Source organism: Populus trichocarpa, chromosome 15 (assembly GCF_000002775.5).
Source record: "Populus trichocarpa isolate Nisqually-1 chromosome 15, P.trichocarpa_v4.1, whole genome shotgun sequence".
Lineage (NCBI taxonomy): Eukaryota > Viridiplantae > Streptophyta > Magnoliopsida > Malpighiales > Salicaceae > Populus > Populus trichocarpa.
The window spans coordinates 7,789,056-7,804,794 of NC_037299.2; the positions used below are offsets into that span (position 1 = coordinate 7,789,056).

The 15,739-nt window shown below is 33.3% G+C and overlaps 1 protein-coding gene across 1 annotated transcript; it reads right to left on the reverse strand.

The window, feature by feature from the left end:
• Positions 1-3,039: 3,039 nt before the first annotated feature.
• On the reverse strand, positions 3,040-6,716 carry LOC18105729 (protein Asterix). The gene is made up of 3 exons (XM_024586045.2): positions 6,325-6,716; positions 6,102-6,202; positions 3,040-3,406 (listed from the first exon to the last, which is right to left on the reverse strand). The coding sequence occupies exons 1-3, from the start codon at positions 6,481-6,483 to the stop codon at positions 3,343-3,345; spliced, it is 324 nt and encodes a 107-aa protein (XP_024441813.1). The 5' UTR covers positions 6,484-6,716; the 3' UTR covers positions 3,040-3,342.
• Positions 6,717-15,739: the final 9,023 nt, after the last annotated feature.

Consider the following 15,739-nt stretch of genomic DNA (forward strand, 5'->3'; position numbering starts at 1 on the left):
GCTTGTGCGCTTCCAGGGGAAGAATAAGCATAGTGTCGTTCAAAACGGCACCGTTCAGTGCCTCTCTCTCTCTATCTCTTTTATGTGAACAGTGCATGAAATGACGTCGTTTTATTTAAAAGAAAAAGACGTCAGAATGTGTTAATTTTCAAAGCAGTCCTCCATTTTTAATTTGTACAATTAAGTCCTCAATTGCAATTTTAATTTTAAGAATCAATTCAATTGCGTCCTTACCAAAATTGGATGTCAGCCCTAAAGTTGGTTGCCTTTTTCCTTTCGGTCCTTGGTCTCGTATTTATGCAATTTGACCATTAATTGATCAATAAAATTTTAATTTCTTCAATTTGGCCCCTGATTCGGTCAATTTTAGTCCCTCTATTTATGCGTCTTTTCCAGTTTGGTCCTTAGTTTTGAATTTCTTCAATCAAGTCCTTAATTGGCCATCAAAATTTAATTTTTATGCAATTAAGCCCCTGATTTGATCAAATCAACTCTTAAAAATTATGATTTGACCCCTGAACTTTAATTTCTTTCAATTAAAGTCTAAATTGACTTAAAAATCAATTTTTCTTGCAATCAAACCCTCCATAAATTCAATTAAACCTTAAATAAAATTTAATTGAGTCCATAAACATTTAAGCTTGGATTTTTCTTCCTTAAATTGAATTTTCTTTATCAACAGGGCTCTCATCAGTCAAAAATATACTATCAAATTTCAATCTTTGTATTTTTGAACCTCCTCAACCAATTTTTGACTATTTTCTGAGCGCTCTAGCATCCTCTTCTCACTACTATTATTTTTTAGTTTTCTTCGGAATATTTTTTTTGACTTTTTTTGTATTTATTTTTTGTGTGGGGACCTAAAAATAGATAACAACACTTCCCTTGCAATGTTTATAGTTGTGAGTGTGCTACTTCATTGTGTCTAGCTTATTTCATTGTCTCATACGTTCTTTTTTCTTCTTTTTTTGTGGAAAGGCATTTATTTTCTCTCTTGAACATTTTGTGTCATCATTTGCCTTTTCCCATTTCTTTTTTTGAGGTGGTTTTTGCATTTTGTGTTATGTTGATTCCGCTCTTTGTTTGTTGGTTTCATTATGTTCTTTTATTTTATTTTATTTTGTTGTGGAAAGTCATTTATTTTCTCTTTTTAACATTTTATGTATCATTTGCCTTTTCTCAACTCTTCTTTTAAGGTGGTTTTTGCATTTTGTGTTATGTTGATTCCACTCTTTGTTTGTTGGTTTCATTATGTTTTTCAACCTTGGCTAGGATGAAATTTGGGAGTAAATTGAAGGTCAAATGAAAAAAATGGTGTCTGAATCTAGGACTAAATCAAAATGGTGTCTGAATCTAGGACTAAAATGGCATCAAAGAATCACAGGTTAAAAAATATTAAATAAAAAATTGTTATGCACTAGCAAGTGAGGAAGCTGCCGCATTAAGAAGACACATGCAACTTGTTTGGAGCTTCAATGGTAGCCTTCTTTGGTATCATTGAATCATCTTGTCAAGGACTTCACCATAAAGCGATGTGTGTCGATAGCGAAGCTCTGACATGACTCCAAATAATCTTGTCATCTTCTCTTGTTTCTTTTCCTATCTATTTCTTTTTTCTTCCCCTTAATTTGTGAGCAACAACTGAAAAAAAAAAAAAACTATTGTGATTTATAGTATATGTATGCACAATGAAAATATCATTAGTTTTAGTTTATTTTATAATTATGATTTGTAATGTAATGTACTTATTACTAAAGTGCACGACACACTAATTTGTTTAACCACACTACCTTTTGAATTTTTCAAAAATACACAAACCCCCTTCATTGTTTCCGTCTCCAAGAACATGTTGGTCTTTACACTATAGTTTTGACAATATGCTCCCGTATGTCCAAAGAACAAGGTACCTGCAAAACTAAGTTCTGCTAGATAATGGCTCAAAATAATATAAGTTTTCTTTTTCTTTTTTCCAAGTGCTGCGATGGAAGTTGGTTCCGAACTGTAGGGTAATGTCTCTCTAACGCCTTAGCTTTTATGTTGAGCTGGGGTGTTGACATCCTTTCATAATTCACTTGCATAATTTCGAACGAGATGGATTCCCAAAAGTTCAAAACCCTTTAATTTAATCATGTCGTTTCTACAACAAAATCGATGTATTATCTATTTCATCGAAATGAGAGGAATAAACAAACTAGAAAAATCAAAGCAATTGGTGATGGTGTAAGAAGATAGCTACAGTTAAAGAGGATGGAGAGGAGATGAGATGGCTTAGCGTAGGTCCTCATGTTAAATGACAATTTTAGTGGATTGAATGACAACTTCATACTTTAATGTCTGGGAAATCTGAAAGTTATGTGGTTAGATAAATTAGTGTTTAAGCAATTTGGCTAGGTTTTAGTGGGTTCCGATCAGGTTTAAGCAATTTGGCTAGGTTTTAGTGGGTGCCGATCAGGTTTAAGCTGGTGCCCATCAGGTTTCAGGTCCTCAAACTAAAATGCTCCCGACAAATCTCTTCATATAAACTCTCAAGATAAAGAGAGCTCCAGAAGCATATACACATCACTTCATATATCCCTTGAAGGTCTATGCTTCATCGGTTTCATGATTTCAGCACGACATGAGCATGTTGGCTTGCAAGTTTGCGACGTATCTCAGGCCATATCGATCCTGCACTACCTGAAAGTGCCGTCTGGCATGCAATAAATAGAACGGAGCAGTTACTAGGGTTCTAGCGACAACCTATGATCATCAAAGTTTCATTTTACGACCCAGAGCACATTCTATTATAACAGTAGACCCCTCTCACTGTCAAGGATTTTTTTTATCTTCTGTAATCCCACAACAGCTGCTTGGTAGCCAGGAGAACATATCGTGGATGCCTGATAGAATCCAAATACAAAATGCCCGACGAGTTTAATACCCAGAGCCTGTCGCGGTGAGGAGCCATTCCTTGAACTTATTAAAGATCAGTGAAGTTACATTGCATCTCTCCTTGATTTGATTAAACCATAAAGAAGTTCAAAAAGACTAGATAGCAGGTGGCCATGAAAATCGAAATTGCAAATCAAAGAGATTGGTAAAGTGATTAAACACGTTTCTTTGATTACAGAAAACAAAACAAAGCTGCTCAAACAAATCAGAATACTAGGTGGACATGATGGAGAAATTGCAAACCCAGGAAAAAGATAAGAAATTATCCTCACCAAAGTTGGGAACATTTAGCTTCTCTTTAAATCCATTTGTCAAATTTGACAACAACCGATTATAATAATTTTCCAACAAAATACGACCATCCTACTGTCACCATTACTCTTTTAGTCTCTGATTGAAAGAATCTCCCTCTCAACTTTGTGAGCCAGGTCGAGCTGGACCCAAGTAATTTGTAACCAATCCCATGATTGCAAACCTAGTTATCAAACATGTTAGAAACCAGTAAGTAAAATAAAAAAGGAAAATCAAATCCTTTCAGAATCAAACTCAGTGTCTTGTACTGCTGGATCTATGCTAACAGAACAGGGTTATCATATAAACACGCACAGAGAGATATATTGAAAAAGAGAGGACTTGAAAACTCATTGAACCCCGTCACATGTAGTTTAATTCTATTTTCTGACAACATAGACTTCTAAATAGTTGTTGATAGAGTGAAAACCCAATAATAGCATTTTGTAATAACTCGCCACTCACATAAACAGCTGTACCATTGCAGGTATCCAATTCTTCAACACTCATACATGAGAACCCTTGTTTTCTTCACTTACCAAATAAAATCACCAAGAAGCTCAAAATCAGGAGTACCTCCCTTGAACCACATTATGCTCTTTCATAGTGTTCAATTATGGAAAAGTGCGGGCAAGATAAGAAACAACCAAAATAGAGTACATGGTGAAGCAAAGAAGTGTTAAAGGGGATCCCAGAATTACATTCTGATAAACTCTGATTATAATCGACGACAACTACTTCATCCTAGTGAAACTTGAAGACCCTTTCCAGAGGTTAGACATGGTGTATGGTTGTTCTTTTCTAGCATCTAGGGATGCTTGGAACATCTAATCTAAGAGGACCATAAGGTTATTTCATTTTAAAGTTGAAGGTTTTAGGTCAGAACATCCACCTATATGCATCCAGGTAATTAATAATTTATGCTCAAACATAAAAGTTCATGATTTTATTTAAAATACCACAATGGCAGTTGAACACTAGCAATTGTACTCCTAAACTTAAAAAAAATGCAGTCAGAGTAGAAGTATTGAATTGAAAATCAATTTGGAGTACATTTAACCCATTATACACAAACCAAATTATAGATCACAGTATTAAAACTTCTCCTATTTTACCTCAAATTATACATGAAACAATAAAAGTAAAGGTACACAATGAGACAAAGGAGCAGTGACATAAAAACCTTGCAAAATTCTACTTATCATCTTCCAGAAAAAGAAATGTATCATCCTCAAGTCATAAAGGATAATAGAAATAATCTGAAAGCACCTGCATCCCCGTTATGATACATCTCCCACCACTATCAATCTACTAAGAACATATAAAAACAAAAACTTGGATTGTGTTTACTATCAGACAATAGCTTCTTTTTGTTTCCATCTCTAGTTTTCATATTTATTGTGAAAAGATCTCTCCATGTTACATTAAGAAAACATGTTTACTAAATACAAATTCGCCAAAATAGAAAACAAAGGGCTTTGTTTGACTTAAATTGAAAAAAAAAATGACCATAAAATATTACGTGCACCAAGACCATTATTTTTACAGAGGAGAATTTTGAAAATAACTTTTTTAATGTTTTTCAATTTTCTAGAGAAAATAATTTTCATTTTCAATTAGTTAATGCGAAATTCTTTAGTTTAATGTTCCCTACAAAATTTTTCTAGAAAACTAAAAACTTGAGTAAACCCAACCTTGGACACTCCATTTAGAATCACCATTAATGCCACAGGGAAACAACCATTAATCCTCTTCCTCCACTTACACCAAAGCCCTTTCTCTCCAAAAGCTATTAAAGAAAATACTTATTTGATCAGTTCATGAGCCTTCTCGAAGTCTAGTATAAAAAACACAAGAGTGTTCTTACACAAGAAACAATTGCATTCAAAACAACAAAGTTCTGGTATCCCAATCCAACATGTCCAGTTCAAACTTCTACGAGCACTAGCTGACTAAGCTCAGGAGCAAAAACATCTAAGATATCCCATTTCCCTTTGAAGTCCTTGAATTCAAGCAATGTCAAAGGAAACTATAGGTTAGAACTGCTAATTCTCAACAGAACAATGCTTACAGTCCTACAGTTACACCAACCTATGATTAGTAACCTTTCAAAAATCTTGCCAGAATAATCCCCTTGTCCCTTTCACATTGGGTAGTTCCATAGGTTATAGAAATGAGAATCAACAGGGGTATATTCTTACCAATTAGCCTAGTGCAAGAACTCTTCTTGTAAAACCCAGTATCTATAACTAGTTTTGCTTTGAAAACCAACCATGCATCCAAAGTTGGGTTCTTACATAAATTAAGATCATCTTTTGGTAAGAGAGCTCTTTCAGACCCAACAAGTATTTTTGGAGTTTCTCTAGTGAAATACATTAATTGATGCAAAAGAGCAAGGTTCTCTTACTCAGATTATGTGATCCAAGGACTTAACACTGTTTTAGAACTTTTGACTTGGCAAATTGAGACAACCAAGGCAGAACTTAAAGCTACAAAGCATATCTAAAAATTAAGAGAATCAAATCAGATGACTTGCAAACTTTTACAGAAACACAACAGCTTGACTTGACCACTTCATGATAAAATGGTAGGAGTGTGTTCCTTTTTCAGATAAATATCAATGCCTGAATAGTAGACAAACCCATGACCTTAAAAAGGCTTACTTCCTTGCCCCCCTACAATTTGGAAAAGATCTCCAAGTATATGATAATGACACTGACTAGCATTTAATGACCTTCATAAATGCTATGTATTAGTCTTGTTCGATCTTTATAACTATCTATCTATAAACAGGACAAAGTTTTTTTAAAAAAATCTAGCCCTCAACTCAGGAAAATCACATAATCTAAACAAGAGGATAAAATCAAGGGTGAACTTACATGGATGCCATGGAAATCTGCTTAAGATCATTTTCCATATTCCTCATGTTTGAGAGAGATTGGGCACAGAATATGAGAGCAAGCCACGAGCACAGCTTGTACTGCCACCCAGTCAGCACCAAACATCAATCAACTTGTTAGTAGCAGTATTAGATGATTAGATTGGATTAGATTAGATTAGATTAAAAATGTGCTGAATAAATAAATGAATTTAATTAATTACCCTAAACATGACGCCTGCCACTCCGAGGATAACCGCAATGAAACCTGAGTAATCAACGGGTAGATCCTGCGGTGAAACCATCGGTGCAACAAACGGTTTCGCGGCCAATGGCTGCCGTGGATCGTTCGCCGAAGCCGAGTTGTTGTTGTGCGATGACATCTATCTCTTTCCCGATCTAGAGAAACAATTATCAGTGAGTTGATTACTGTGTTTACGATTTATGTTGACGGAAGGGGTAAATTGATGAAGTAATTGAATTACGGCCACATCATCCGAAGGTCTCTTCAGATTTAAGGTGTTTGTTGAGACTTGAGCGTGTTTTCGAGTTCGGCCTGATTCATTAACCGAGGCCTGGCACAAATCAGGACAGTGAAAAAACCGAATTTTTTTTCTTAGAACGACGTAGTTTTAAAAGCTTTTTCTTAAGGAAAAAAATATCAAATTTTAGATTAACTTGTATCAACTAATCTCATATGATCCGAGCCTTAAACTAATGACCACCTAGTCCAAACTTAACTAATCTTTTAATGATTTTAATTTATTTTTAAGACATAAAAAAAATGTTTTTTAATGCATTTCTTTATCTTAATTATAGTTGTCAAAGCCTAGAATTTGATGTAAAAAGGATTTGGGAATTGTCAAAAAAAAAAAAAAATAGGGGGGGCCTAGATTATCACGTAAACTTAGATTAATTATTTTTTTTATCAAAACAATTTCATTTTATTTCTTAAAAAATATTTCTTGATGCTAGTCCGGTTGAGTTTGGATCGGATTTGGCCGAGTCAATCACATGTCAACTAGTCGGGTCAATTGTATTTGACCGAATTAATATCTTTTCTTATTCAAATTAAAACCTGGCTAAGATCAAGAAGTTTAGTTTTTGAGTATTGTTTGGAAGGTTTTATGGGGTAAGTTGAGAACAAAACTTTTATTTTTTGCTACTTGTCATCCACAAATAGATGGTCAAACTGAAGTAGTAAACACGATTTTAACTCAATTATTAAGAGTTATCATTTAAAATAATCTTAAAAATTAGAAAGATTGTTTGTCATTTATTGAATTTGCATAAAATTATAGTGTGCATTTTATTATTGAATATTCATCATTTAAGACTGTTTATGGTTTTAATCCTTTAACACTATTATATTTTATTAATTTACCTGTCGATAAAAGGGTTAGTCTTGATGGTAATCAAAAAGCACAAATGATAAAAGACTTACATGCAAAGATGCAACAACAGATAGAGAAAAAGAATGAGCAATATGAATTTAAGGCTAATAGAGAATGCAAATTAGTAAGGTTTGAACCAAAAGATTAGACTATGGTGTATATGAGGAAGGAAAGATTTCTTGAACAAAAGAGGTCAAAATTAATGCCTCGATAAAAAGGTCTTTTTTCATATCATAGAGAAGATTAATAACAATGCTAAGTGGATCTACTAGGTGAGTATGTTGTTAGTGTTACATTCAATATTTCTAATCTCACTTTATTTGATGTAGGAGATGATTCGAGTATGAATCCTTTCGAGGAAAGAACGAATGATGTGATTCAAGCAACACCAAGAAGTTTGTTAGAAGTTCTAGTTGGTCTCGTGATAAGACTTAAGGTTAAGAGGTTTAAAGAGGCTTCTAATGGATTTCTTCAAAACATATGGGTTAAGCTAGACTTCAATAAGATATTAAATAACGAATAACAAACCTTGATTAATTTAATTCATGTTCAAGAATGACTTATTGGTGGGCATTCAGACATTACAAAAAATTTAGAATAAGAAGATTCAAATTTGGTAGTTTTAACCTTTCTCTATTGTTTTGGTCATAACTAGAGATACAAAAAGAATTTTATTTATATTCTAGTGTTTTTTAGAAAGTAGAATAGCTTTTCGGTGATATACGTCACACCTTTTAATTAATTAAGACTAGAGATAACCATGCATTTGAAGTTAGGTTACGATTCTGCCAGCATATTACAAAAACAACTTTAGTCTTATTTAAATTAGTTTGGTTATTGTTTTATTTATCTTTTAGTTATTATTAGACTTTTTTAGAGATATAAAGAATTTTATTTAAATTTGTGTTCATTGGATTATTATTATTATTATTATTATTATTATTTACTAGTTTTATTCATACGCGTTAAAGATATCCTATTAGACTTGAGATTCTTTCTATTATCCATACTCTTTTACAGAGATTTTTAGAGGTTAGACTATTAGACTATTTTTTAATAAAGAAATCTATATTCATGCTGGCTGAGTGATTCTCATACTAAATTCTTGATTGAACTTGCAAACTCTTCGAATGATTGATCAACTTCGTTGTGATTTTATACTACTTGTTTGTGTCTCTTTATAGACGTAGGGTAGGGGTGATCATTGTACATAACTTTGATTCTCCATAACAAGTTCTTGTTAGGTCAAATTACAAACCATTCAAATCAATACACCTTTGTTAGAGTGAGCTTGACCCTATAACAAGTGTGTTGCTTTTTCACCTAAAAAAATAATGGTTATAAAAGGCTTTATCTTTGCCTAAGTTCATCATCATCATATATATATATATATATAAAAGTTTTGTCTTTAAGTCTTTATTTCCTCTTAACTCATTTCTATACCTAGCTTTGTTGGGTTTCTTGAATATCATACACGTAGCGTAAACAATAAAACAAAAGTATTTAAGAGTTCATAGGATTCCATTAGACTAATCTAGAGTTGCTTAGGGATTTATTACTTGAAGTTTTGATCTTCTTCAGCTTTGAATAATTCTTTAAAGGCTGGGTTATCGCAAACCACAAATCGTCCAATTGACCGGCCTCCAACGATAATCCATATAAACCACCAATTAAAAATCTTTTAAATCCCTATCTAGGAGAGAGAGATTGTTATGCCTAGAGTGTTATCTCTCTATTCTGTGGCTCAAGCTAATTTGAAAATCAATCCCCTTAAAGTGAGCGATTCTTTTTTTATTATTCAAACACTTTTATTGTTTTTAATTTTACCTTAGACTTTTATCAATTCATTTTTTTCCACATGTGTTTTAATAGTATTCAATTTTGATTTACTAAGTTAAGGTTATGTTTTAGACGTGTGAGTACTTATACTTTTGTTTTTGAGCTTTTAGTATAATAAGATTTGATGAGAATTCAATTATGATAGTTTGTCTTTTTATTAATGTTAATTCTTATTTATATCAAATATATGTGTGTCATGCAATTTCAGCATTTAAAGGCTCCTAAGAACCAAATGACATATGATGACCCAACTTGATTTTGAATGTTTTCTTGCCAACTAGCCTAGGAATATGGCTCCCGAGTTGGATAATTGGTTAATCAATTGGTCCTAACAATCTCATCCATTCTTTCTAACCAAGGTAGTGATAGCTTATACTTAGTGATTGATAGGTCAAGGTGGCTTGTGGCTAGTACCTATAAAAGGTCAAATTTGATGGAGGTGGAAACTCTCTAATGCTTAAATAAGTATCTTTATAGAGATAGAAAATACAAGAATATTCTACAGAAAGATGCTCTGAAAATATATATGCAGTAAAAAAAAAGATTTTGAACCTTTGTTCTAAAGGCCTCATAATGTATTTATATCCTGTGAGTCTTGTCATTTTGTGAAGAAAAGGGTCTGGAGTGTAATCTCACCCTCATAGCATTTAATGATAAATAAATATCCCTTAAATCCATATTAATATTTGATGAGAATATGGTGGGTTATTGCAGGACTTTTATACACCTAAAAGGTATAGGGAGATTAGGGTTTAAGACATCAAATATAGCTAAGCCCATGAAGATTGAGTTCTTCCTCGAGGTTAGTCCCAATGGAGGTTAGTCAGTCCATTAGACGTGCCAATGGAGGATGGTCATTCCCTTGGATGTGCCTAATAAAAGATGTTTGTTACCTTGGACTTGGTTAATTGTAAAGTCTAAGTGCCTTGAATCTGACATATTTGTTAAACCCACGTTGTCTTAGACTTGGCAGACTGTCAAGTCCAAGTGCCTTGGGTCTGACATGTTTGTCAGACCCACGTTACCTTGAACTTAGTTGATTGTCTAGTCTAAGTACCTTGGATCTGGTATATTTTTCAAACCCATATTACCTTGGACTTGGCAGGCTACCAAGTTCAAGTGTTGGACATGACACACTATTAAGCCCAAAATCATCTGGGTGTGCCCAAATAATGAGGGTCATAATGGTTTTTTAGGCCTGTTAAAAATAGATTTATCAATAGCCCCTCAAGTCTTTTTAATATTGATACATAAAGACTTGTAAAAATACTTGGTTGTTATGACGAGTTCGTTGAATTTTTATCATGTGAAAAAAAAAGGTGAAAACTTTGGATGATATACTAGAGATCCTGAGTGGAGGGGCATGAAGGAAATCATACTTCAAAAATTTCCCTGAAAGATAAGAGAAAAACATAGGGAATGAGCCTGTACTTAAAAGTATTTCTAAGTGGCTTAGGGGAACCTATCAGAAGAAATCAACTCGGTTTGGAGGAACTCATATCTCCAAACTCATCGAGTATGGAGCCTATACTTAGAGAATTTCTAAGTGGCTAGTGGGAACCCAAAAAGGGTGAACATCTACTTAGCAATTTTTAAGTGATTATAGGTTCTTTAGAGAGTTCGAGCTTGCAGTTTTTCTATTATTGTCATAGGGCTTAAGAGCCCCTCACTGAGAATGGTGATAACATGATGTTGCTATTTGTAATTGGAAGACCAAGTTCATCCCTTGGAGAGGGGTGCATATTACATTGGGTAGACTACGTTCATCCTTTAAAGATTGGTGCATATAGCACTAGGAAGATCATATTTATCACTTGAAGAGTGGTGCATATAACATTGAGGAGATCGCATTTATCCTTTAGAGATTGGTGCATATAGTATTAAGAAGATCACATTCATCCCTTGGAGAGTGGTGCGTATAGTATTGAAAAGACTACGTTCATCCTTTGAAGATTGGTGCATATAGCACTAGAAAGATCACATTTATCCCTTGGAGATTGATGTGTATAGCACTGGAAAGATCACATCCATCCCTTAAAGAGTGGTGCATATAACATTAGGAAGATCACATCCATCCCTTGGAAAGTGGTGCATATAGCACCAGGTAGGCTACGTTCATTCCTTGGAGATTGATGCATATAGTACTGGAGAGATCACATATATCCATTGAAGATTAGTGCATATAGCATTTGGAAGACCACGTCCATTTCTTGGAGAGTGTTGGGACTACCGCCTTTAGGGATCACCTAGAAAAAATGAAAATTCATTTTGAATAAATCATTCATATTTAAGAAACTTACATTCTTATCAAAGATTATACATCCTAAGGTGATCTAAGTGACAGGTATAAGAGAGACTCTTAGAAGGAAACATATCATGGAGGTGGCACTAAGATGTTGGCTTCGAATACCCTGATTACTTCACTTGGAAAATCACTGACGTCGGCTATTCTTGTAAGAACAAAGAGATTCATATCAAAGTAAACTGACCTCTTCAACTCGTATATGATTTTTTATGAACTGTTTTACTTTAGACAAGCTTTTATTTGGTAAAACATAAAGCTTTCTCTAGAGGGCATGTTCTCATACTCCTTTTATTAAGGCTACTGGCTCAATCAATTCTTCCATCTTGAGCATCTCTGTGTTTAATCACCTCCAATATGCTCGCGTAGACTCGACCTCTTATTGGGCAACACTGAAAACCTTTGTGAATGTTTTATTAATGGGTATGCTAGTATTAAAGCGTGCCATTAGCTTTGCACATAGGTCACTAAAACCTTTAATAAAGTTTGGTTTTAAGTTGTTATAACAAGCACACACAGATCCTCTAAAGGTTGAAGGGAATATCTTGCATATTGAGTCATGGTATTAGATGATCAACTCTAAGTTACTGTGCATATTTTGCACATGCTCTCTTGGAGCGGTCAAGCCATCATAGTTATCCAAACTTATATTCATGAAAAAGTAGTCCTTAGGGAGTCGAGTGTTCAATATGCGTTTGGACAAGAGAGAAACCCTCTACTGATAAGGACTATACACATTCCTATGAGTATATTTATTCCCTTGAACGTGCTCATACATAAACTGTCTCCTTGCTCTTTATCTGATGGGCTCTTGGGAGCCCGAAAGATTTGGCATAGAACAACAATTACAATGACCATTATCCATCCCATAGTAACTAAAGGGAGTGCATTTGGAGTGTTTGCTTTGTGCATGAGTGTGACAATGGCATGAGTGATCCTTTAGAGAACTTTCATGAATATCATTATATTTAGTCTCCTCTAGGTAGTGTGATCGTCTACGGGCTTCTTGTACAGCTGGTGGCCCTGATGTTAAGATATTGTGTGTTGTTAAGGGTGTTAAGACTTGCTGAGATGGCAATGTTTGATTTTTTTTCCTCAAGTTATCAACACGGCCTAGGTGAGGAGTTGCACCTGACTAGTGAGTTGTTGAAACTCTTACTAGGAAAGAGTGTCAGTGGTAACAAGTTGATTTATCTCGCTACCTAGCCTCGAGGGGCATTAGTTGTGTGCCATGAAATGCCTTAGAAACGTTAGAAAAAAGTTTTAGAAAGAAACTGATAGCTTTTTGATCAGTTCCCACAAACAGTGTCACTGATGAAGTCCCAAAAATCCAACTAACCTAGGAATAGAGCTCTAGGGTTGGATAATCAGTTAATTAATTGGTTCTAACAATCTTATTCATTCTCATTACTGATAGCTTATACTTGGTGCTTAGTAGGCTAAGGTGACTTGTGGCTAGTACCTGCAAAAGATCCCTTTTGATGGAGGTAAGGACTCTTCAATGCTTAAATAAGTTTTAAAGAGAGAAAATATAAGAATATTCTAGTAAAATATGCTATATATATATATATATATATATATATAAATAAAGAATGAAAATTGTGAACTTTTGTTCTAAAGGTCTCATAACGTATTTATAACTCATGAATCTTGTTATTTTATGAATAGAAGAGTCTGGAGTGTAATTTCACCGTGATAGAATTTAATGAGAGATAAATATCTCTTACATCTATATTAATGTTTGATGGAAATATGGTGGGTCCTCAGAGGACTTTCATACACCTAAAAGGTATAAGAAGAGATTAGGGTTTACAACGTCAAATGTAGCTAACTCCATAGAGGTTGAATTCTTCCTCTAGGTTAGACCTAATGGAGGTTGGTCATTCTAGTGGACATGCCAAGAGAGGATGGTCATTCCCTTGGGCGTGATCAAGGGAAAATGGTCATTACCATGGACTTGGTTAATTGTCAAGTCCAAGTGTCTTGGATCTAGCATATTTGCGAGACCCATGTTATCTTGGACTTGGCTGAATGTCAAGTCCAGGTGCCTGGACTTGAAGGAATGTTAAGCTCAAGTGTCTTGGGGGTAGCATATTTGTTAAACTCACATTACCTTAGATTTGGTGGACTGTTAAGTCCAAGTGTCGAGTGTGGCACACTACCAAACCAAAAGGTATTTAGGAGAGCTTGACACACTGTTAAGCCCAACACGTCTGGGTCTGGCTAGCACCAATTCCAACATGCCCAAGGCTTGGCTCACTATTAAGCCCTCGTGTGGCTGAGCTTGGCACACTGTTAAGTCCCCATTTGGGGCAAGCTCATTCATTTAGGCATGTCCAAGAGAGGAGGGTCATAAAGGTTTTTTAAACTCCTTAAAAATAAGTTTATCACTTTGTTTCATATTTGTTAATTGTTTTTATTTTCTTGTAGATATATGTGCATTAAAGTTCTAAGGCCATTAATGTCTTAATGAATGGGATTTACTTTTTTATTCTTTATATTTGTCCATTCAAGTTATTTTTATTTGCTTATGATTAATGGATTCAGAATAAGAATATTTTACTTCAGCTAATTATAAATTTATTTTTTTTATTATCTATATTATTATTATTATTATCATTTGCTCTTTTTTTTTTAAGATCGTTTTTAAAATGTTGATGTGCATTAAAGTTCTAAAGTCATTAATGTTCTAATGAATGGGATTTACTTCTTTGTTCTCTGTATTTGTCCTTTCAAGTTGTTATCTTTGTTTTCTTATAATTAATGGATTCAGAATAAGAATATTTTACTTCAGCTAGTTATAAATTTATTTTTTATTATCTACACTATCATTATTATCATTTGCTTTTTTATTTTCTAGATCGTTTTGAAATGCTGATGTGAAAAATAAATTTTAAAAAATAAAAAAAAAATTATTTCGATTTATTTATAAGCAAAAAATACTTTAAAAAACAATTGTTACCACAATACCAAATAGGCTTTAATATCTTCAATAGAACCAAAGATGCAACACTAATTACATTTTATCAATACTTCTAATGTCTCATGAGAGAATCAAATTTGAATTACAAATTACTACCCCTGGAATTGATTGGGATAACATGCAAACAATTTATTACATTGATAGATTGCTACATCGATCACAGAAGAATAACTAACTAAAGCATCATTTTCATCAACAGAACGGGCAACAAAAACATGAATTACTTTCCCTTCTCCAAAGAAAAATAAAATCAAATTGGTTTAAAAAAATTAATGTAAAAAAATATTTAGATGATAGAAAATTATTTATCATTGTTATTGAACCTGATTTAACGATTCAATTTTGAAACTTTTTAACTTGACTCCTTATCTAATTTGAATTTAAAATTAAATTATATAAAAATTATCTCAATACAATCTTATCAACTAGATAGGTTTAACAAAAAAAAAAATCAGGTTAACCTCAATCAACTTGCCAAACAAGTTACTCAAGTTATGGACTCTACTAATTCAAATTAATTTTTTTAAATTTATTATATAACAAAAAATACAAAAATTAATTTATCATTAACCAAATATCAAATAATAAATAAATAAAAACTTATGTTAGAAAAGAAATTGACCTAGCCAAGGTTAAACAACCTAAAAGGCCAACATAAATAGTAGTCATGCCTCTATTTTTTTTCTCCGGCTATTTTTTTTTAAGAAATTATAATAAATAACATGTAATCTATAACCTCAACTTATAGGGAGTGTTTAGAAACGCGATGCCAACCACATTTCCAAAAATTTTGAATATATATATTTTTTTGTTACTTAAAATGAAAAAAAAATTATGTTTTCTTATTGTTTTGATGTGCTGATGTCAAAAATAATTTTTAAAAAATAAAAAAACTTCATTTTAATGTATTTCCAGACAAAAAACACTTCAAACCGTCACCGCTACTACAATCTTAAACAAATCTTTAGCCCGCACACCAACCACTCAAGCTACCATACAATATTAGCACCCAAACAATTTAAAAAATATATAAACTTGTTTGCTGTTATGTCCAGCTGTAATCTTTTTCCTTCCGTTTTCTTTTTACTATAGTTATTAAACCCGGTCTGAGGATTCACCCG

Coding starts and splice junctions, on each gene's coding strand:
- LOC18105729 (XM_024586045.2), bottom strand. CDS start 6,483: ATGTCATCGCACAACAACAACTCGGCTTCGGCGAACGATCCACGGCAG. Junction 6,203..6,324: donor TGGCAGGCGTCATGTTTAGG/GTAATTAATTAA, acceptor ACTGGGTGGCAG/TACAAGCTGTGCTCGTGGCT. Junction 3,407..6,101: donor CAGATTTCCATGGCATCCAT/GTAAGTTCACCC, acceptor TTTGATAACTAG/GTTTGCAATCATGGGATTGG.